General features: G+C 49.5%; 1 protein-coding gene across 5 annotated transcripts in view; it reads left to right on the top strand.

Annotated features, from left to right (window-relative positions):
• NIPAL2 (NIPA like domain containing 2) overlaps positions 1-22,613 on the top strand; it is a 57,056-nt gene that overhangs the window by 15,062 nt on the left and 19,381 nt on the right. For all 5 annotated transcript variants that reach the window (XR_010990124.1, XR_010990123.1, XR_010990125.1 and 2 more), the window contains exons 4-8: positions 8,668-8,727; positions 11,469-11,590; positions 16,431-16,527; positions 18,832-18,967; positions 22,343-22,431. Coding sequence is in view for 1 of the 5 variants with exons in the window: in XM_068161167.1 (XP_068017268.1) it covers positions 8,668-8,727; positions 11,469-11,590; positions 16,431-16,527; positions 18,832-18,967; positions 22,343-22,431 (504 nt within the window). In the remaining 4 variants the exon portion in view is untranslated. The remainder of the gene's footprint in view (positions 1-8,667; positions 8,728-11,468; positions 11,591-16,430; positions 16,528-18,831; positions 18,968-22,342; positions 22,432-22,613) is intronic.

The following is a 22,613-nucleotide window of genomic DNA, read 5'->3' on the forward strand; positions in this document are numbered from 1 at the left end:
TAACTGCATCCAACTGAATCTTGCACTTAACCTGCTATCAATTAAAGAGTGAAGAGTCTGTGCCCGGTTCTAACGCGCTGGATGCTTCTGATGCCTGGGTTTAGGAAGCATCCAGCACCACAGACCATGACCTGGCATGGCACCAGCAGATTTTTCATGGGTGTGTTGGTTAGACTTAAGCTACAAAGGACAAGCTTTTCCTCCTTCTACTGTGGAAGTCTTTCTCTGTGTGGTTGCAGTGATGCAAGCTCTACATCTGCTGAGGGTTTTAAATAGTTGGAGAAGACAGCAGTTGTTTGCTTCAAGAGGGCAAACGGGTAAATCTTTAATTGAAAAGTGGAGGAGTAATTCATGTTTGATGTGATCATTAAAAAGCTTTTCATGCTCAAAAAATGAGAAGCCCTCTGATGCATCTTGCTGGAGGAATTTTTAGGCTGCTGTGGGTTTGTTTTTTTAAGCTCATTATCTGCCTTGCTCCTGCAGGAAGGACTTGGGGTGGGGGATGGGCAGGGAGCAGTGGGATCAGAGATCATTGCTTCTGCAGTTTGCATCCTTCTGTCCAGAGCTGCTTTTGCACTTCACTGTTGAGATCCCTTTGCATTTTTATATGCTCCTTCCAAACAACCCTGGGGCAAGAAATTGCTTTAAGCTTTGAAATCTTATATCCCTGGGGGTGCTTTAGGGGGGAAGGTCTCAGCTGTTCTTGTGGAAAGTGTGATTCTGAATGAGCTTAATAAAAATGCCTGGGCACTTGGGCTTAGATTTTTGTTCACACTCTCCCTCAGCTAAACCACATTCCTCTCCTGACCAGCAGCCTCAGCAACTTATCCTTTCTTGTTTTCCCTTGTTCTCCTCTTAGTGGGTAGCTCTTAGATCCCCCCTGGAAATATTGGTACTTGCCCAGGAAGACCTGCACCCCATGCTCCACCTGCTCACTTCAGCTGCAGTGGCTACCTGCCTCAGCATCTCTCCAGATCCTCCTGGCTGTGTGGCAGACTACAGTTGCTTGAGGTTGGGGATGGACTAAACCACCTCATAGAATCATAGAGGGGTCTGGCTTGGGAGGGACTTCCAAGGGTCATCCAGTCCAACCCCTCTGCAGTCAGCAGGGACATCCTCCACTAGATCAGGTTGCCCAGAGCCCTGCTGAGCCTCACCTTGAATACCTTGGAGAATAAATCTTATGAGGAGCAACTGAAGGAGCTGGGGATGGTTAGTCTGAAAAAGAGGAGGCTGAGGGGAGACCTCATGGCTCTCTACAGCTACCTGAAAGGACATTGCAGAGAGGCTGCTGCTGGTCTCTGCTCACAGGTAATTAGTGATAGAACAAGAGGGAATGGCCTCAAGCTGCAACAGGTGAGGTCTAGACTGGACATTAGGGAACATGTTTTCCCAGCAAGAGTGGTCAGGGAGTGGAATGAGCTGCCCAGGGAGGTGGTGGAGTCCCCAACCCTGGCTGTGTTTAAAGGTGGTTTGGATGTGGTGCTTGGGGATATGATTTAGGGGTGAACCTTGTAGGGTAGGTTAATGGTTGGTCTGGGTGATCCTGAGGGTCTTCTCCAAGCTGAATGTTTCTGTGGTTCTGTGATCTCCATGGATGGAGATTATTAAGGCTGCTTTGGACAGACAGAGTGTAGGGATGAGGCTGTGTTTCCTGCCTTTAGCTTCTGTGGTGGTGCATTATCCCTTTCTTACAGAAACAAACAAGGAACAATCCTAACTGCAGCTTTCACGTCTGGGAGGCAGAGGAGTTGTTTTCTGAGCTGCCTTCTCACCAGTGAGTGTCTGCCAGTGGCAGAACCCACATTTCACACCACTCTTTATTTCTGTTTGTACTGCAGCAAACCTACATATGGAGATAATTGTAAACCAACCCTCTCCTAAGAGAATGAGCAGCTGGCTAAGCTATGTGCAGCACTGTTACAAGCCTCCCTTAAGGCATCTCATTGCATAACATGTAGAAAATGGACATTTTCTACCTCCCTTTCTTTTTTCTTGGTCAATTGAAATCGAAATTCAGATGCTGCAGTGAATATTTCTGTTCATTCTACAATGTGAATATATATCCATCCCAAATAGAGGGAACACATCCTCATTCAGTAAGGAATACAAAGCAGCCTGCTTTATGCTGATGGATGAGAAGGTGAAGTTGGTTCAACAAATCAATTCAGCTTCCCAACAAACTCTTCCCCTTTCCCCCTCTTTTTTTCCATAGTTTCATAAATCATAGAATGGTTTAGGTTAGAAGGGACCTTAAAGATCACCAAGTTCCAACCCCCCCCTGCCATGGGCAGGGACACCTTCTGCTAGCCCAGGTTGCTCAAGCCCTCATCCAACCTGGCCTTGAACACCTCCTGGGAAGAGGCAACCACAACCTCCCTGGGCAACCTGTTCCAGTGTCTCACCACCCTCACTGGGAAGAATTTCTTCCTAGTCTCCAGTCTAAATCTGCCCTCCTCAAGCTTCAAAACCATTCCCTCTCATCCTAGCACTACAAGCCCTTGTCAAAAGTCCCTTCCTGGCTTTCTTGTAACTCCCTTCAGGCACTGGAAGGTTACTCTGAGGTGTCCCCAGAGCCTTCCTTCTCCAGGCTGGACACCTCCAGCTCTCTCAGCCTGTCCCCATAGGAAGGTTCTCCACCCCTCCATTTGTCTTTGTGGCCCTCTTCCAGCCTTTATTTGTGCTTGGGATTGCCCTGACCCAGGTGCAAGACCTTGCACTCAGCCTTGGTGGCTTGGGCACACCTCTGCAGCCTGTCCAGGTCCCTTCCCTCCATGTGCCAGCTGGACCACGCAGCTTGGAGCCATCAGCAGGCTTGCTGAGGGTGCCTCAGTGCCTCTGTCCATGTCACTGACAAAGATGGCAGACAGCACTGGTCCCAGTGCTGACCCCTGAGGGACAGCACTTGTCACTGGTCTCCCTTTGGACACTGAGCTGTTCCCCACAAGCCTCTGAGTGCAGCCATCCAGCCAATTCCTTACCCAGCCAGTGGCCACCCCTCAAGTCCATGCTTTTCCAGTTTGGTGACCAGGATGTCCTGTGGGGCAGTGTCAGATGCTTTATACACAACTCCAGGCAGATGGCTTCAGCTTCTCTTCCCTTACCCACTGATGCTGTAACTGCCATAGAAAGCTACCAAGTTCACCAGGCAGGAGGTGCCCTTGGTGAAGCCATGCTGGTTGCCACCAGTTCACCTCTTCTTCATTTTCCCTATGCCTTAGCAAAGCCTTCAGGAGGATTTTCTCCATGCTCCTGCCAGGCACAGAGGTGAGACTGACTGGCCTAGAGTTTCTGGGCTCTTCATTTATTCCCTTGATGTTTCCTCTTTTCCACTCAGCAGGGACTTCACCAGCTTGCCAGGACTTTTTGAATGTGATGGACAGTGGTTTGGCAACTTCACCTGCCAGTCCCCTCAGGGCCCATGGGTGGATCTCTCCAGGCCCCATGGACTTGTGCATGTTCTGCCCAATATTTTGTCTTTATCATGATTTTGGGGCAGTGCCAAGTCATAATATTTTTCACTAGAAATACTAGCTCTGTGTTCCCAGATTGCAGAGTTTCATGAGCCTTCAGAAAGGCTCTGCCATACAGATACAGATAATTTACAGGGCCTATTTACCTCTCCATTTATGGACATCCATCTAAGCATGATGCAATGAAGCCATGGAGCGACCTTAAGGATTTCATTAGAGGATGTGTTGATTCTGCAGGGTTTCATCCTTAGATCATCTCCCAGATTTTCTGCTCTTCTCTTTTGGGAGTAGGATCTGTGCCTAGTTTTGAAAGTTTTACCTTAATGATGAGTTAAACAATGCTCTGATTTACCCAGCAGTGTGCAAGCCTCCTCAGATGGCCAGGCATGCAGGCTGTGCTGCAGTGGCTTGCAGGCTGACAGCTCCAGCTTAGAGCTGTGTCTGTGTTGTATTGCTAAAACCAGTGCCTCAGCACCAAGGGCAAACTGCTTGTTCTGTTGTCCAGCTGTCCCCAGCTTACACTCTGGGGCAACCTTTTCTCTCTGTTGTTTTTATCCTGTTGCTGACCAATTAAAAGCTGTCTATAAACAGGCAAACAAGTGAAAGTGGCACAGACACTGCTGCCTCTCAGCACAGTGATTGCCCAAGCTCCTTGGTCTGTTCATCAGCAGAGTTGAACATAATGTTCAGTGATTTATTTCCCACATCAGCATAATGGTGTAGGAGGAGGAGGCACACAGCTTCTGTGACAGAGGGGGAACAAGAGGACCCTGGCGTGGGAAAGGGAACATTGAGGCTGGGTGGTAGGAAGTTAGACTCATGCTGTGGTGATGTGGTGAAATCATGGGGAAGGAGGCTAGAAGGAAAGTGTGAAGGTGTAGCATCACTGGTAGTGAGATGGGAGGCACCTTGCCTGTGGACTGAGAGATGGTGAGAAAGCAGCAGGGAGCCTGGGGAGCTGAGCACAGGGGGGGTCAGAAAGCCTGCATGTAGGAAATGAGTTGGGGATGCTGTAAGGACTTCAGTTCGTGTGTCTGATATGTTTAACTGCAGCCTCTGAATGCCCCCTGACTCTTCTGGCAAGGGCTCACAGGATCCTGAGAGAACTCGGGTTGGGAGAGACCTCTGGAAGTCCCAGCCCAAACTCCTGCTCACAGCAGGGTCAGCATGGAGGCTGCCAGGCTGATAGGAGATGATGGGGGGAAGGTGTTTGCTATTTTCTGGAGGTGTTAATGTCTTAAGCAGCAGTGTTCAAAAAGGGACTGGACGTGGCACTCGGTGCCATGGTTTAGTGGTCATGAGGTGTTGGGTGACAGGCTGGGCTTGATGATCTTTGAGGTCTTTTCCAACCTTATTGATTCTATGAGACTGTGAGCTGCAGCCCCATGAAGTTCAGAAGGAATGGGAGGGTGTCTGTGAGGATTGTGCATCTCATGGGGCTCCTGGGGTATGCTTTGGTCTTGCCAGCCAGGGAGAGCTGCAAGGCCAGCAGAAGGCAAAACAAGCAACTGTTATCCTGTGCTGCTGGGGCTCACAGGCTCCCTTCATGCCCCTCTTCTGCCCTGTCATTTCTAGTGACCACCATCTGCATCAAGACAACCCAGCCCTTGATGTCTGTGACTTAACCTGGTTCAAACCCACCCCACAAACTGGAGAACATAGGAGTGTTAAAAACTCAAAGGCAGGGAGTTTAAAATCCAGAACTGTCCTTAAAATACCTTTCAAATCCCGTGTTAGCCAGTGGGCAGTGACCAGTGCTCTCTTAGCTGTGCTGCAGTACCTTGATTAAAACTCAGCCCTGGGTGTAATAGCCAGAGCTGGCCAGGCTTTGGAGCATTCAGCTATGTCCTCTAGCATCCCATCAAGGCTGTGTAGCTGTTCTCTCCTGCTTCCCTTAGATTTACTCCAGCTGCTTTCCTTCTTCACAGAATCACACAATGTTAGGGGCTGGAAGGGACCTCAAAAGCTCATCCAGTCCAACCCCCTGCCAGAGCAGGAGCACCAAGAGCAGATCACACAGGAAAGTTTTGAATATCTCCAGAGAGGGAGACTCCACAACCCCCCTGGGCAGGCTGTTCTGATGCTCTGTCACCCTCACAGTGAAATAATTTGTCCTCATGCTTCCATGGCACTTCCTATGCCTCAACTTCCACTACTGCCCTTTGTGCTGGCATTGGGCATCACCCAGCAGAGCCTGGCTCCAGCCTCCTGGCACTCACCCTGCACATCTTTATCAATATGAATGAGGGCACCTCTCAGGCTCTTCCTCTCCAAGCTAAAGAGCCCTCAGCTCTCTCAGTCTCTCATCATAATGAAGATGTTTCATTCCCTTAATCGTTTTTGTGGCTCTGTGCTGGACTCTCTCAAGCATTTCCCTGAGGTCCTTCCTGAACTGAGGGGCCCAGGACTGGACACAGTATTTGAGATGCAGCCTCACCAGAGCAGAGGAGGAGGAGAACCTCTCTTGACCTACTACTAACCACAGGCCTCCTAATCCACCCCAGGATGGCATTGTCCTTCCTGGCCACAGGAGCACATTGCTGCCTCATGGTCAGCCTTCCATCCACTAGCACCCCCAGCTCCTTTTCCCCTTCACTGCTCTCCAGCAGGTCAGTCCCCAGCCCATTCTGCTCCATGGGGTGGTTCTTCCATTGCACTGTATGCCAGGTGCTGGTGGCTTTAGCCCTGGGACGCTTGTCTCTTGTGTCTCTCCTGGGTCTCACTGTCCTCATCTTGGTGTTGTACCTCCCCCTCCTACTTCAGCTTTTCCTCCAGTCCCAGATGGCCTAATATATATTCTTAAAACCTCTCCTATTTTTAGGTTTGTCTACATATCACACATCATAAAGAGCATTAATTATGCATAGCTTCTGTTAAGCTCTGGTGCATCACCAGCTACCTCTGCAGCAGGAGCTCGCTGCTTTTGAATGGGTTATTAAAGCAGACAGGCTGAGTGACAAGCTTCATTATCTGGCTGCATTCCAGCGTCTCCCTGTGCCCACTGCCAACCTCAGAGTCTGTCATCCCCCCTGAGCTGCCATTTTTCATCTCCAGAGAAGTAGGCAGTAGAATTTGGGGCACAACTCATCTCCCCCCAGACTGGATGGCAACGCTGGAATTGAGCCCTGGGTTGAATTTGCTGAGTGCAGAGAGCCCAGACAGTGAGGTGCTAATAAAATATCACTGAGGCATCAGCACCTTAAGCACTAGGTCTTTGCTGTGACAGTGACTGTCAAGGTAGGTTGGCTGAGGTGGGGTTTGGGAGAGTGATGACAGCAGGGAGACAGAGCAGTAATTAATTCCTGCACTGTCTTGGATTGATGCTGCTGCTTTCCTGTTCTTTGTTCTCTCCCCTAAACCCAGGTAGCTCTGCTGTGGTGTTGCCTGGATACCAGGGTCTGCTCTCCAGCAAAGCTGTCTCTGAGACACTGAGTAAAAAGAACTCTCAGGCAGGTTCCCTTCAGGGTGGCATTTTCAGCTGAAGACTCTCTCCCTGCACTTCTCATTTGCAGAGATCTCCATCACTCCTGCTGCAGTCTCCACTTCTGACTTCTGCTGTGTCTGATTCTCTGCTGACTGGATGACACAGCCCCAAATTCCAGGTCTCTGTTTGCCTCTCTGTAAGAACCTCTCTAGATTTGTCCAGAGTGCACCTACTATCTAACCACAAATTGTACTTCCAATGAGAGCAGCAGAGACAAGGCAAAGATGGCTGCAGAAAAGAGGCTGCACTTTTATTTCAAGAATGAGCCAAGAATTTCAAGCTGTATGCAGGAGGAGCAGAGCTCTTGTAACAGCAACCCATGGTTTAGCCTCAGTGTGTCCCTTCACTGTCCCTCCATGGGCAGAGGCTTTCTTTGAGGTTCCTTAACGAATCTAACATTTCTGATACCCCTTTCCCAAAGGCATTGCCACACCTCTTTGACACAGGATTTATTCAGCCTCTTGTGCCTCTCCTTAGAGAGGGATGCTCTTGTGTTGTGTGCTGGAATAGAGCCATCTCTCCCAGGTGGCCAACAATCTCATCCATCTTAGGATGAAGCCAAATCCCTTTCTTCCCTCTCTGGCACATGTCCATGCTGAGCTGCTCACCATAAATGCTGGCCTGAGCACTACTGCTGCTTACCAAGCACCACTGCCCATCCCAGGGAGGCAGGGCCAGGGAGATGCGAGAGCTGAGCAAGGGGAAGAGTTGCCCAGGGGACAGGAGGTCATTGTCAGGGCTCACTTCCAGTGTTTTTCCTTCATCACTACAAGTCACTCTGGAAGAACATGGGCAGAGCTCCTGGATGATACACAGGTAGCACTTTAGGAGACATCAGAATACAGAATTAACCAGGTTGGAAAAGACCTTTGAGATCAAGTCCAACCTATCAACCAACACCATCTAATCAACTAAACCATGGCACCAAGTGCCTCATCCAGGCTCTTCTTAAACACTCCCAGTGATGGTGACTCCACCACCTCCCTGGGCAGCACATCCCAATGGCCAATCTCTCTTGCTGGGAAGAATTTCTTCCTAACCTCCAGCCTAAACCTCCCCTGGAACAGCTTGAGACTGTGTCCTCTTGTTCTGGGGCTGGTTGCCTGGGAGAAGAGACCAACCCCCACCTGGCTGCAACCTCCCTTTATGGAGTTGTAGAGATCCAGAAGGTCTCCCCTGAGCCTCCTCTTCTGCAGGCTAAGCAACCCCAGCTCCCTCAGCCTCTCCTCACAGGGCTGAGCTCCAGACCCTTGATTGTGCTGCTCCTGATTACTTCTAAGCCTCTGATACATTTAATCCTCGAGAAGTGGAATTCTATCCCTCTATGAAGTAATTTACCTCGAGCAAGTCCGTGCAGTGGGTTGAGTTGGTGGCAAACTGGGGAGTGAAAGAGTAAAGCTGATCATTTGCTAGCTTTCACTTCCACTCCTGACTGAATCAGAGCAGCTGAAGCAGTGTCTGCCCAGGGGATGGGATGGGCACTGCACATCTCCAACCACTTAAGAGCCTGCTGGGTGTGTTTAACATCTTGCAGAAACTGAGGGCTGTTTGGCTGCTGGAATGGACTCCTGGCTGCTTCTATCCTGCTAGGGTACAACAGCAGCCATCAGATATATTTAAACTTGGCCCTAGGGCAGCTCTTTGCTGTAGCACTTGATATTCCAACAAATAAATATATATGTATAAAAAGTCTTCATGTTTCTGTTCCAGGCAGTGCATTTATTTCTGCCTTCTTCCTAAAGAGGACCACGAGGGCTGCTGATATATTGGGTAAGTGAGCTTTTGCTGCTGTGGCCATGTGTGTCACCATATGCTCAGCAAGCTGCAGCTCTCACGCAGCCCCCCGCCTTCACACTCCCACTTTCCTGAGCAAGTGTTTCGAGGCAGATCCTTTCAAAATTGGGAAGAAGTGACAAAAAGAGAGAGAGAGAGAAGCTTCAGTGCATGTGCAACAAAAAATACAAGGGCTGCATTCCCAAATCCCCTGCTCTTATAACAATAACTCATTCCTTATGTGTCCTTATTGCTCAGATGTATTTATTTTCACTGCCTATTTTTGCCTCTGAGGCTGTATTTAGCATTATCTTCAGGAGTGCAGCACAAATTGAATACAAACAACGAAGTTATTGAGTTAATCTTTCAAGTACAAGAGGGCTTGGTGTGTGTTTGGGGGTTTTACTTTCTCACTGCACAAAAATTCCAGCTCAATTAAAAGTGACAACTTCCCTTTTGGTATTAATTTTATCACTTCAAAGAACAAGCAATCATATTGTCAAGTGGTTTCTGGGGAAACTCTGAGAGCAGGGCAGCCTTTTGTCTGTGGCCACGGGTTTGGAGTTGGGGTGGTGTTTCTTTCATGTCACATTTTTGTGGTCCAGCTTGACCACAAGCATAGTTTGGGGTCTGACCTTAATCCTGAGCCACCTGATGCAGCTAAAGGGCACCTGGTGCTTTTGTGGGGTGAATAGTATAGAATAGCCTAGACCAGGTTGGAAGAGACCTTCAAGATCATCATGTCCAATCTATCATCCAACACCACCTAATCAACTAACCCATGGCACCAAGCACCCTGTCAAGTCTCCTCCTGAACACCTCCAGTGACGGTGACTCCACCACCTCCCTGGGCAGCCCATTCCAATGGGCAATCACTTCCTCCTTACCTCCAGCCTGAACCTCCCCTGGTGCAGCCTGAGACTGTGTCCTCTTGTTCTGATACTGGTTGCCTGGGAGAAGAGACCAACCTCTGCCTGTCTACAACTCCCCTTCAGGTAGTTGTAGAGAGCAATAAGGTCACCCCTGAGTCTCCTCCTCTCCAGGCTAAGCAGCCCCAGGTCCCTCAGCCTCTCCTCACAGGGCTGTGTTCCAAGCCCCTCACCAACTTTGTTGCCCTTCTGTGGACACATTCCAGCAAGTCAACCTCCTTCCTAACCTGAGGGGCTCAGAACTGGACACAGGACTCGAGGTGTGGCCTAACTAGTGAAGTGTACAGGGGCACAATGACCTCCCTGCTCCTTCTGGCCACACTGTTCCTGATGCAACCCAGGCTACCATTGGCCCTCCCGGCATCCAGGCTTGATTGTGCATCCTATGGAGAGGACATCCTAGCTGTTCCCAGGAAAGGTTTGGAGTGATCTGCTCAGTATTGTTCCAGGAATACTATAGAATATTTATTTAGGTTTGGGATCCAAGTTTGCCAGCTCAGCTGCTACATTTAACCCACCCCCCCACCCCCTCCTCGACTGATCATGTTTCCCTTCCAGCCTCAGACAGTTGTGTGTTTCTTTAGCTGGTGCTCAGCCCTGATTTATTTGATTTCTGTGAGTTCAACCTTGCAAGCAGGATTTAACAATGTTGCTGCATTCCATAGGAATGAGCTGTAGGATGGGAAATATGGTGGTGTTTTTGCAAGCACATAAATATAGAGCAGCTCTGCTTCTCCGAAAGGAACTTCTGTGCCAGCAAAGCCCTCCGGATGTGCTTTTTGTTTTGTGTTCCTCAGCCTTATACCTCCACACCTATTCAGAGGTTTAGCCAAGAATGTGAAAGATCACTTGAAAATATAGATATATATAAATATGTATGTATAAAGTGTAGCTAATATCTCCCTTAATCCAATATAGTTTATGAGCTCAGGATGGGCTCACGTCTGTCTTGATACCTCCCTTGAACATCTGTGTTTGTCAGCTGGCTGTCCACAAGGCAGAACTTCCAGGTTTTTTTATTAAAAGCACAATAATGCAAGTTTGACCTTGAAAAGAGGCCCTGGCAGCCCAATGGCTGAGCAGCCTCCTGCAAATCAGCCTGCTCTAAAACACTTCATAGATCTGCAAGTACGACAGGGAGTGGCCCAAGCCTTGGCTTGAGGGCAGCTTGAAACAAGCATTGGATTGGAAGGTGTGGGCTGCACCTAATGCAGGGCAAGCTGCACCTAATGCAGGGCATGTGTTGCAGCTAAGCAAGGCCGAGTGTTGCAGCTAAGCAAGGCTGCGTCCTGCAGCTAATGCTTTCAGGGCAGGTCCGTGGCTGGTGCAGACCTCTGTGACCACACTGCCTTTGGGACAGTGGTGTTTTTGACACTGGTTCATGATTTAGCTGCCTGCCTCACCAAGCAACTTTTCCTTTCAGCTTAGGGTCTGTTCATGCAACCTGCTTTGTGCCTGCAAGAAATGCAGAGGGTCAATTCTTCCCTTGGTCTAAACTTGGTATTAGAATTGGGAGTGTTTGAAAGTGCACTGCTGGGTTGGAACCCTAACTCAGGAGGCTTTGTTGAGAGCTTTTTTTCACATCCCCAAAGCTCTTTGAGTCTTTAATGCACTAGATAAGACCACAAATGCAGAGCAGCCCAGTTACTTAAGCCCAGATCTGACAAAATGGACTTCAAGTTTCTTCTGGAAACTCTTCCCAGCTCAGCTGGAGATCAAGGATGACCCAAACATTGTGTTGTCAAATATTGTGCTATCAAATATTACCAAATACTGTGTTATCAAAAGGATGTGTCCTTTTCTCTCAAGGAGGAGCACTGACAGTAACAGGGACGTGTTTGCTGGTGACATTTGCTCCAACTGGCCCCCAAGAGCTCACAGCAAGACGAGTGCAGAATTACTTGGTGAGCTGGCCTTTCTTGTTGTACCTGGTGAGTAGCTGGCTCATAGCACTAAATCCCTACCTTGCTCCTCTCTTGTCCCCCCTTCACTCCTCTTTATTCCCCCCCTTCTCTCTTTTGTCAGTCTCCCCCAGCATCCATTCTGCATCTGCAGCACAGGTTATGGTGAAGGATGGAGCAAGCACACAGCAACCCTCCTTGACTCAGCAGAACATCCAGCTTCATTTGTTCCTTTAGTTCCCTGGACCCGTTTGTTTTGATCTTCCTCTGTCCATAGAAGAGGGAGGAGTGAAAAGTTCTGCAGCAGACTGAGCTACCAGCCTGTAGCTGGTGTGCTGCTGGAAGTTTAAGCAAAGCCTGCTGTAAGCATTCCCTCTGGGCAGGGAGGCAGCTCTCAGTAGCTGTTTGTAAAATGCCTGGCACAGCTTGGCTGCTGAGACAGAAGAAAAAGCACAGCAGAAGCTTCCAGTGTAAATGTATGGCAAGGAGACAGCACAGCAGCACAGTGCAGCCCAGCAGCCTTTCTAAAAGTAGCCCTGAAGTGTGGTCTGCTGAGAAATACAAAGCCCCAAGGGTACAAAATGTTCTGGGCAGGTGATAAACCATCTCTGTGTGGCACTGGCAGCAGAGGAGTTGTGCAGAAACAGCCTCTAGTTCCCACATGAGATAACTATCAGACACCTCCTGAGACCCTGCTCCAGCAGAGTCAAGCCTGAGAGTGATTATATCCTAGCTTGGATTCTTTTCCCTCTTTTGCTTATGTCCATTTTGAGTGACTACAGAAGGTGTTAATTATGGAGGAAGCTCTTAGGTTTCCCTAATGAGAAGCCCAGTGAATATTGGGTGATTAGTATTTCATCTCTGTACAATCAGGTTCAAAGCATTTCTGCCTTTCCTTCAAGGTGCCCACAAGACCCCTCTGGTTCTTTGGTCCCCCTGCTGCTGCACATCCCAGCAAAAGAGCTGAGGCAGACAATGCAGCATTTTGTTCTGGTGCCTCCTGGTAATGCTCAGGGATGTGGAAAACACCCTGATGACAAACTAATGTTGCTGGGATGTGGGCTTGAGGAGACTTCAGCACAGATCAGTTCTAATAGCAAAAATGATTGTAAGCAGGTCAAGTTCCCTCAGCTCCTCTGAGCAGACAAGGTGAAGCTGCTGGAATCCACACACTTCCCATTCCTGCACTTTGTGTTTAACACCATCACAGCCATCAGCTCTGAGAGCAGGAACTATTCTGTGTCATTCTGGAGTGACAACCACAGGCAGCTGCTGGGACACCCCAGGAGGGTCCCTGTCTGCATGAGGTCCTGTTAGGGTCCATGAATGCTTCCAATGCCCCTCAGTGTGCTGGCCTCTCCCTCGTCTTGTGGCTGAAGGAGACCTGTTGATGGTCACTGAGCAGCAGAGAACCATGGAAGAATGGTTTGGCTGCTGGGCAGCAAGAGGTGAGAACTAGTGGTTTGAATTTCCTGCTTCGTGTGTGAGACTCGACAGAGCTGAGTGAACTTCAATCACAGCCCCCAAAAGCAAACAGCAGCTTTCTCCCTGGGTTCCACCACAGGACTGACACCTCTGGCCCTGAAACTCTGCTGCCCTTGGGGCTTCCCCAGGAGACAGAAGTAGCCTGGCACACAGACCTGTGTGACCTTCCCAGACTGCCATCAGGGATTCTTTTATCACAGAAACATTCAGGTTGGAAAAGAGCCTCAGGATCACCAAGTCCAACTGTTAACCCTACTCTACAAGGGTCACCCCTAAACCATATCCCCAGGCACCACATCCAAACCACCTTCAAGCACATCCAGGGCTGGGGACTCCACCACCTCTCTGGGCAGCACATTCCACTCCCTGGCCACTCTTGCTGGGGAAATATTTTTCCTAATGTCCAGTCTAAATCTACCCAGTCACAGCTTGAGGCCATTCCCTCTTGTTCTGTCACTGATCACCTGTGAGGAGAGACCAGCAGCAGCCTCTCCACAATGTCCTTTCAGGTAGTTTTAGAGAGCCATGAGATCTCCCCTCAGCTTCCTCTGTTTCATGCTAACCATCCCCAGCTCCCTCAGTCAGTCCTCACCAGATTTATTCTCCAGCCCTTTCCCAGCTCCTTGCCCTCCTCTGCACTGTTCCAACACCTCCACATCTCTCTTCTATTGAGGTACCCAAAACTGGACACAGCACTCGAGGTGTGGCCTCACCAGAGCTGGGTACAAGGGGGCAATCCCCTCCCTGCTCCTGCTGGACTCAGCACTGCTGATCCCAGCCAGGATGCCTTTGGCTTTCTTGGCCACACTGCTTGCTCATATCAGTTGCCCTTGGTGGTACTGCTGGGCTGTTTCCCTTCAGAAGGGTCTGTTTGCTTCAAACAGGAGATCACAGTGGAGTTTGTGGTGGCTTTAGCATGAGAAGGGCTGATGACAGGGTGAGGACCAACGGAGTGCTGATGGACAGAGCCAGCAATGATAACCTGGCTCAGTCGAGGCTGGGGGAGCTTGGCACTGCCTGCCCACTCTGAGGGTTGAAGTGAGTGGGACAAGGGAGTGGAACACCAGAGCTGGTGTGATGAAGCAGCAGTTGTCCCTGGGCATGTTTTGCCAGGGCAGATGATGGTGCTTCCCTCTATTGGCATTGTAATCAGAGCTGTCTAGGGGCTGTCAAATGAATCAATGCCTGAGGTGTGGCTGGCTGCCTCCAGCAGGGCTGCCGCAGGGCTGTCTGGCAAACAGTCCAGGAGGCTGGGAGAGGAGATGGGTGCTCAGGTTTGCACCGAGGGAGGGAAGCTTTCTTCTGCTCTATTGGCAACTGCTGCTTGTCAAAGCAGCTATGGAAGCTATTTGGAGGCTGCTGTAGCTGCAGCCTGACAATGTGATATTCCCCTCTGGCTGCAAGATGTGCTTGCCAGTGACACAAAGAACGAAGCTGCTACCTTTTATTTCTCCTCTCAAGTGCTCTCAAAACCCTGATCCTGTTGCACAGGGAGGTCAAGATGTCTGGAAATCTTACCTTCTGCCTTGGTGCTTGACTTAGCTACACCCATTGTTAAAGCTGGGGGGGCTGGACAAGGCATTCACTGGGAGAAAGAGGGAAAAGCCTCATTTCTACCAGCCAGTGGCCCAGCTTTCACCTCTGGGTGCAGTCCTGGTGGGGAGAGATGTCACTCTGGAGGGAGATGAGCCCAGCAAGAGGTTGCAAGGATTATTAACCAAGGATTAGCCCAGGAATGCTTTTGAGAACTGGCAGTGAAATGCTTTAGCACAGTGAAGACTTTAGCTTTTTTTAATCATTATTAGTGTTTGGGTTTAAATCTTATGCTAAATATTGGCCTTTTTTTAAGGTGGTTTAAACTGGGGACTTGTGGTTCTAACATCCTGGAACCCAATCACCTCTTGGTCACTTTTGGGAGCATGAAGCAAATAACAAAGGAAAGAGAGCAAAACTGCTTCTCTGTTCCTATTTTTGAACATCATTAAAGTGGGGGCTGTGTGAGGGTGGCTGAGAGTTGCAGTGGCTGACTGTAGCTGCTGGCTGCTGCCCTGCTGCAGTCCCTCTCCAGTGTGAGAGATGGGCTGGTGCTTTATGTAACACCCCTGGGGCTTCAGCTGCTTCTCTGGCAGTGCTCTCAGGTGTTTTTGAGTCTACTGCTGCCTTTAAAAGTGGAGTGGCATTATGGAGCATGAAATAGTGTATTGGTGGCAAACACAAGGAGACAGACTCTGTTGGCCCCCATAAACAGGACAATAATCAGGTTCAGTAATTGTGATAATCATGGAATGGTTTGGGTGGGAAGGGACCCCCAAAAGTCATCCAGTCCAACCCTCTCTGCAGTCAGCAGGGATATCCTCCACTAGATCAGGTTGCTCAGAGCCTTGGGGCCTCAAATACCTCCCTGGGCTACCTGTTGCAGTGTTCCAGCACCCTCATGGTGCAGAACATTTTCCTAACATCCACTCTCAATCTGCTCTGCTCTCATTTCAAACCATTGTCCCTGGTCCTGTCCCTGCAGGTGTTTGCAAACAGTCCCTCTGCAGCCTTCTAGCCCACTTCAAGCACTGGAAGGCCACTACTAGGTCACCCTGGAGCCTTCTCTTCTCCAGGCTGAACACCCCCAGCTCCCTCAGCCTGTCTTCATAGCAGAGCTGCTCCTACCCCCTGATCATTTTTGTGGCCCTCCTCTGAACCTGCTCCATGAGGTCAATGCCCTTCCTGTATTGAGGGCTCCAGCACTGCAGGTGAGGTCTCCCCAGAGCAGAGGGGCAGCATCTTCTCTCTCCATCTCTGACCATGCTGCTTTTGATGCAGCCCAGGCTGCCATCGGCCTTCTGGGCTGCAAGTGCCCATTGCTGGCTCGTGCCCAGCTTCTCACACACCAGCAGCCCCAGGTCCTTCTCTGCAGGGCTGTTCTCGATCTCATCACTCCCCAGCCTGGATGGATATCTGTGACTGCCCCAAACCTAGCTTCAGGACCTTGCACTTTGCCATATTGAGCCTCATGAGATTCTCTTCAGCTCCCCTCTGCAGCCTGTCCAGGTGCCTCTGGATGCCATCCCAGCCTTCAGACTTAGCAACCACACCACTCAGCTTGGTATCCTCTGCAACAAACATTAATTGTATAGCTAGGAGAAGGAAAGAAAAAACACAGCTAAAGAAATAAGAACTGGCTGAAGCTCAGCTTTTTCTGTGGGAGGAAGGAGGTGACAACTGTGTGACAGCTCAGCCAACCAGCAATAAGGGGAAGCTTTTAGGAGGAGATGGTTAAGTAATTCACCTTTGACCTGCCAGAGCAGAGAAAACGCAAGTGACATCTCGGCGACTGAATGAAGCATTTATTGCCTGCTTTCACAGCTCTAACTTTCTGCCTTCCCCCCTACAGATCTTAGAAATTATCACCTTCTGCATTCTCCTCTACTTCTACAAAAGAAAGGCTGTGAAGCACATCGTGGTTCTGTTGATGATGGTCGCACTGCTGGGTAAGAGTGCTTCGCTTCGATGCTGCTGTCTGTGAACTTGATCGTTCCTTGTCACTCACTTTCCTCAGATCAGATCAGGGCAATTTCAAATGAGTGTGCTGAAGGAGAACCCTTGAAACATTTCACAGGATTCTTCCTGTGGTCCCTTGCTGAAGAGAAAAGCTGATTAGGAAAGAGCTTCCCTGCTTATTACTGAGGCTGTTGCCTCTTTTCACAGAGGCTGTGTGCCATGGTGCTTGGAAACTGTTTAAACACTTTAGCTTTAAGGCCTCTCAGTTTGGGAAGGATGTTGAGATGCTGGAAGGTGTCCAGAGAAGGGCAACAAAGCTGGGGAGGGGTCTGGAGCACAGCCCTGTGAGGAGAGGCTGAGGGAGCTGGGGTTGCTTAGCCTGGAGAAGAGGAGGCTCAGGGGAGACCTTCTTGCTCTCTGCAACTCCCTGAAGGGAGGTTGTAGCCAGGTGGGGGTTGGTCTCTTCTCCCAGGCAGCCAGCACCAGAACAAGAGGACACAGTCTCAAGATGCACCAGGGGAGGTTCAGGCTGGGTGTTAGGAAGAAATTCTTCATAGAGAGATTGGCCATGGGGATGTGCTGCCCAGGGAGGTGGTGGAGTCCCCATCCCTGGAGGTGTTTAGGAAGAGCCTGGATGAGGCCCTTGGTGCCATGGTTGAGTTGATCAGCTGGTGTTGGGTGATAGGTTGGACTTCATCTCGAAGGTCTCTTCCAACCTGGTTAATTCTGTTCTACTCTAGTCTAGTCTATTTGTGCCTTAGGGTCTGGGTGGCAGCTCCTGGTAGGGGAGTTGTGCCCTGGGGTCTGGGTGGCAGCCTGTGGTAGGGGAGTTGTGCCCTGGGGTCTGGGTGGCAGCCTGTGGTAGGGGAGTTGTGCCCTGGGGTCTGGGTGGCAGCCTGTGGTAGGGGAGTTGTGCCCTGTCTGATACCTGCACAGGTGGATTCCTGGTGGAGGGTTCATACAGATGGACCTTGAATGTAGAAAGGTTTCTTCAAAGAGAGGGCAGCCTTTGTGTTTCTCTGGCTGTGAGAACTGCTTTCATGATGAAGAAAACACAGAGGTGACCACAAAATCTGTGAGTGCTTTGCTTAGCACTACTCTGGCAGTTCATTTGGTGGGAATTATCTTACCTCCTCTATATCCTGGGAGTTATCAGAAGGGGCTTTTGGGGGGGAAATATTTCAGATTAAAATGGGATTTCTGAGCTTCCTGCCTTCACAGCTGGAAAGTGACCTCATTTGTCACACTAGCCTTAGGGGAAGGGTCATTCTATCAGAGAGAGGAAAACCATTTCCTAGGTTTTGAAACTTCCAGGGCTATTTCAGCTAAAAAAAACCCCCAACATTCCACTCTCCCAAAAGAAGCCAACCCCAGCAAGCAAACAAAACACCCTGGTGGTTTATTTTCTGTTTGTTGTTGGGTTGGGTTTGGTTTGGTTTTGGTTCTCTGTTTTGCTGTTGTTGTTTTTCCTGTTGGTTTGGTTTGGTTTGGTTAGTCAGTTTCTGGGCTCCTCAGTTTAGGAAAGATGTTGAGATGCTGGAAGGTGTCCAGAGAAGGGCAACAAAGCTGGGGAGGGGCCTTGAGCACAGCCCTGTGAGGAGAGGCTGAGGGAGCTGGGGTTGCTTAGCCTGCAGAAGAGGAGGCTCAGGGGAGACCTTCTTGCTGTCTACAACTCCTGAAGGGAGGTTGTAGCCAGGTGGGGGTTGGTCTCTTCTCCCAAGCAAGCAGCACCAGAACAAGAGGACACAGTCTCAAGCTGTGCCAGGGGAGGTTTAGGCTGGAGGTTAGGAAGAAGTTCTTCCCAGCAAGAGAGATTGGCCATTGGAATGTGCTGCCCAGGGAGGTGGTGGAGGCACCATCACTGGAGGTGTTTAAAAAGAGCCTGGATGAGGCACTTGGTGCCATGGTTTAGTTGATCAGATGGTGCTGGGTGCTAGGTTGGACTTGATGATCTCAAAGGTCTTTTCCAACCTGGTTTATTCTACTCCACTCCATTTCACTTAGCCACAAGAAAGAAATGCAGCCAAGGTCAGCAAGCCAGCAGAAGCAACCAGCTAGTGTCAGCTAGGGCAGAGGAAACCGAAGAGAGGAGGAGTTAGTTGACACAGCTAACTTCACATTGGTCTGAATGGCTGCCATGATTATTTGCATCCCATGGTAATTCATTTACATTCTACCATGCTTTGCTCAAGACCTGTGGGAAATCTTCTAGGCACAGCCTAAAACTGCCACATCCTCCCTTTGAAGCCACTGCTGTGACTTGTGCCCTGCTGACCTCTCCTCTTCCCTTTCAGCATCCTTGAGTGTCATTGCTGTGAAGGCTGTGGCCAGCATGATAGCTCTCTCTGTGAGAGGGAAAATGCAGCTGACATACCCTGTCTTCTACATCATGATTGTCTTAATGGTGACCTCTTGTGCTTTCCAGGTCAAGTAAGTGAAATCCAACTCACCTCCTAACTTTTCATGCACCTTTCATCTGGCTGTTTTATTCTCTATTGCTATCAGCTCCAGACACAAACTGCACTTAGAGGCAAGAAACTCCTGGCAGAGCCTTGACAGATGCATGGATTGCCTGCAGTTGGTTGTGTTGATTATTTAGGCTTCATTTGGTGTATGAATTGCCTGCAGTTGGTTGTGTTGATTATTTAGGCTTCATCTGATGCAATAATTGCCTGCAGTTAGTTGTATTGATTATTTAGGCTTCATTTGGTGCATGAATTGCCTGCAGTTGGTTGTATTGATTATTTAGGCTTTATTTCTTAGTTTGTAATTTAATATAAGAGATGTCAGCTCCTCTTGTGATCACCTACCAGCAGGGCTTCCTAAATTTACTTCTAGTTTTACCACAGTCTTAAATTCATTACATGGAATTTGTCTTTATGTCAGTTTTGGGGGGGTTACTTTCAGGAACCTTGAATGTCTCCAGGGACAGGGCCTCAGCCACATCCCTGGGCAGCCTGATCCATGGTTTTACCATTCCCATCACGCAGAATTTCCTCCTGATGTCCAGCCTAAATCTACCGTGCTCCAGTTTGAAACCTTTGCCCCTTGTCCTAGACCCACAAGGCTCTGCCCAGCCTCCCTGCAGGTCCCCTTCAGAGACTGAGAAGTACCTTCATTGCTGAGTAATCAAATGGCCACATTTACCTTTGCTGTGCATCTCTTTTCCTCAGCTTATGTCACTGTTTAGACCAAAGAAAAGAGTTTATCTCTGCTTTTTCCCTGCCTCCATTAAGCTGCACCTCGCACTGTGCTGCCCTGCCTGTCTGCACCTTTTTAGGAAGCAGTTAACTTCTGTTGGGCAGGGGACACCCAGGTTGTCCCCACTGGCCTGCTCAGGGGCTGTTTTCTGCTGCCTTTGCAGATTGCTGGGGGTGGCAGGATGGTAAAACATGGCTTGCAGCTGAACAGAAAGTCCATTCCCTCTATGCTGGTCCCTCTGCTTCAGGTGCTGATGGAACGGCTCAGTAATCTCATCCAGGCTGCCCCAGGGGCAGTCTGAGTGTTTGCTTGCACGATGATTTGCCAGCAGAAGAGCCACCCCAGCTTTCTCCTGGCAGGACATGCCATTCCCATGTGGAATCAAAGAAGTTCAGGCATGACTGTGCCCTGACTCCCCATGGCTGACTCAGGAACTCCCCTGTAACAGATTATAAAGTGCTTTCCATCCAGCCTGGCTTCCCTGGGAGAGTAGCTCAGGGCATTAGAGATAGGAAATAAAAGCTGGCTAAATGGGAAGCTGCTGAATTCACTTCTTGTCCTTGTCCTCCTCCTTCCTTCTTCTTGTCCTTGTCCTCCTCCTTCCTTCTTCTTGTCCTTGTCCTCCTCCTCCTCCTTCCTTCTTCTTGTCCTTCTCCTCCTCCTCCTCCTTCCTTCTTCCCTCTTCTTGTCCTTCTCCTCCTCCTCCTCCTTCCTTCTTCCCTCTTCTTGTCCTTCTCCTCCTCCTCCTCCTTCCTTCTTCCCTCTTCTTGTCCTTCTCCTCCTCCTCCTCCTTCCTTCTTCCCTCTTCTTGTCCTTCTCCTCCTCCTCCTCCTTCCTTCTTCCCTCTTCTTGTCCTTCTCCTCCTCCTCCTCCTTCCTTCTTCCCTCTTCTTGTCCTTCTCCTCCTCCTCCTCCTTCCTTCTTCCCTCTTCTTGTCCTTCTCCTCCTCCTCCTCCTTCCTTCTTCCCTCTTCTTGTCCTTCTCCTCCTCCTCCTCCTTCCTTCTTCCCTCTTCTTGTCCTTCTCCTCCTCCTTCCTTCTTCCCTCTTCTTGTCCTTCTCCTCCTCCTTCCTTCTTCCCTCTTCTTGTCCTTCTCCTCCTCCTCCTCCTTCCTTCTTCCCTCTTCTTGTCCTTCTCCTCCTCCTCCTCCTTCCTTCTTCCCTCTTCTTGTCCTCCTTCCTCCCTTTCTTTTTGCTGGGTGAAGATTAGAATGGAAGTGACAATGTGCCCATGCCATTCCCTGAGCTCAGTGTCTCTTCATCTCTCCTCTAAAACACCAGACACATTTTCTGCAGGAGGCAGTGCTGTCAGCCTGGATTTTTTCATCCTGTTTGTTTCCTCTCAGATTTTGTTTGACTGTCGTGGGTTAGCTCAGAACAGCCTGTGCTGGAACATCCTCCTGGATCCAAGGCTGGGCCTTGGTATCATTGTTTCAGTCCCTGTGACCAAATTTGCTGCAAATGGGAGAAAATAATGAGGTGTTTTCAACGACTTTAAAATCCTGACTATCCTGTGGATATGTAGGATTTCTTTATTTTTAAAGCACCATGGAGACTGCTCAGCAGTTGCTAAAATTACCCTGCAATTACTTTAATGGCTAAAACAGATCCAAGCCTGGATAGTTTTTTTCACTGTGCACATATACTGCAGCAGTGAAACATTTCACTGTGGGGCTTTTTATAGGTTTTGAACACACTCTGCAGTCTCCTGATTATTATTTCCCACCCCCCCCCTCTTTCCATCTGAAATGCACCCTTCACAGAACAAAATATTTGCTGGTGCATCTGAGAGTTCATCCTGATGATTCATCGCCCGTGGGTAAATGTTGATAGCTCTGATCTCTATACAAGTGCACTAATTGCTTTGCTTTGCTTGCTTCATGCACTGGGGCAGGCTGCTCCCCAGGCAGTGCCTCAGCCCTGCAGGTTTGTGGATGCTCCTGTGGTCCTGCACACTTCTGCTGATGGTTCTTGGGATGGTTTTGGTGTTGCCTTTCTAAGGAGCGCAGCAGACCTTCTAACCCAGAAAGCACAGGCTTGGAACCCCCTTCCTGGACTTTCCCAGCAGGACAGAGTGTGTCTGGGGTATTTATTGCATGGATAAACACACAAGTACCTGCTGTAGCCAATTTGGGTTGAGCAGCAGCAGCAAAGTGGGCTTAAGCAAAGTGAAACAGTTCCTATGAGAACTCTCAGGTTCTTGTCTGTGCTGGACACACAACCTGTTTAAATTAGAACCACTTGTCCCTGGCTGCTTGCAGGCAGCATTGCTTCCAAGAGCCAGTGCAGGCCATCAGCAGGAATACCCAGGCATTCCTCCCTTACCTGTGGCAGACAAAGGTTTTCCAGCAGTGCCTCAAAGGACTCTCCAATGACAGCCTATGGCCAGAAGGATCCATCCCAGTCTAGCTTTTGCCTGGCTGTTTGTACTCTGCATAGCCAGAACTAGAAGGTGAGTTCAACACACATCTGTCCAGGGCTACCTGCTGCTTGTGGTGGATAAAAACTGGTTGCACTTATTGTTAAGCTGATGTGAAGTGGCTTCAACTGGTGTGAAGGGCAATGGACCTCCTGTAGGCATGAGGTGCAATGATGTTTGTCTTCCAGGTTCCTGAATCAAGCAACACACCTGTACGACGTGACAGCAGTTGTGCCCATTCATTTTGTGCTCTTCACCCTTAGTGCCATCATTTCAGGTATGTTTCTGGCCTTCCAACCCTTAACACTCTGTGATTCTCTCTGCTTGGATGAGCTCCTGCGTGATCTGGTACAGCTGATCCTGCTCTGGCAGGGGGTGGTGAGCTGGATGATCTTTTGAGGTCCCTTCCAGCCCCTAACATTCTGTGATTCTTCTGCTGCCTCTACAGAGTGGGTTTCT

Source organism: Melanerpes formicivorus, unplaced genomic scaffold (assembly GCF_026170545.1).
Source record: "Melanerpes formicivorus ecotype bairdi unplaced genomic scaffold, bMelFor1.0.p_v2 SCAF_56, whole genome shotgun sequence".
NCBI classification, from domain to species: domain Eukaryota; kingdom Metazoa; phylum Chordata; class Aves; order Piciformes; family Picidae; genus Melanerpes; species Melanerpes formicivorus.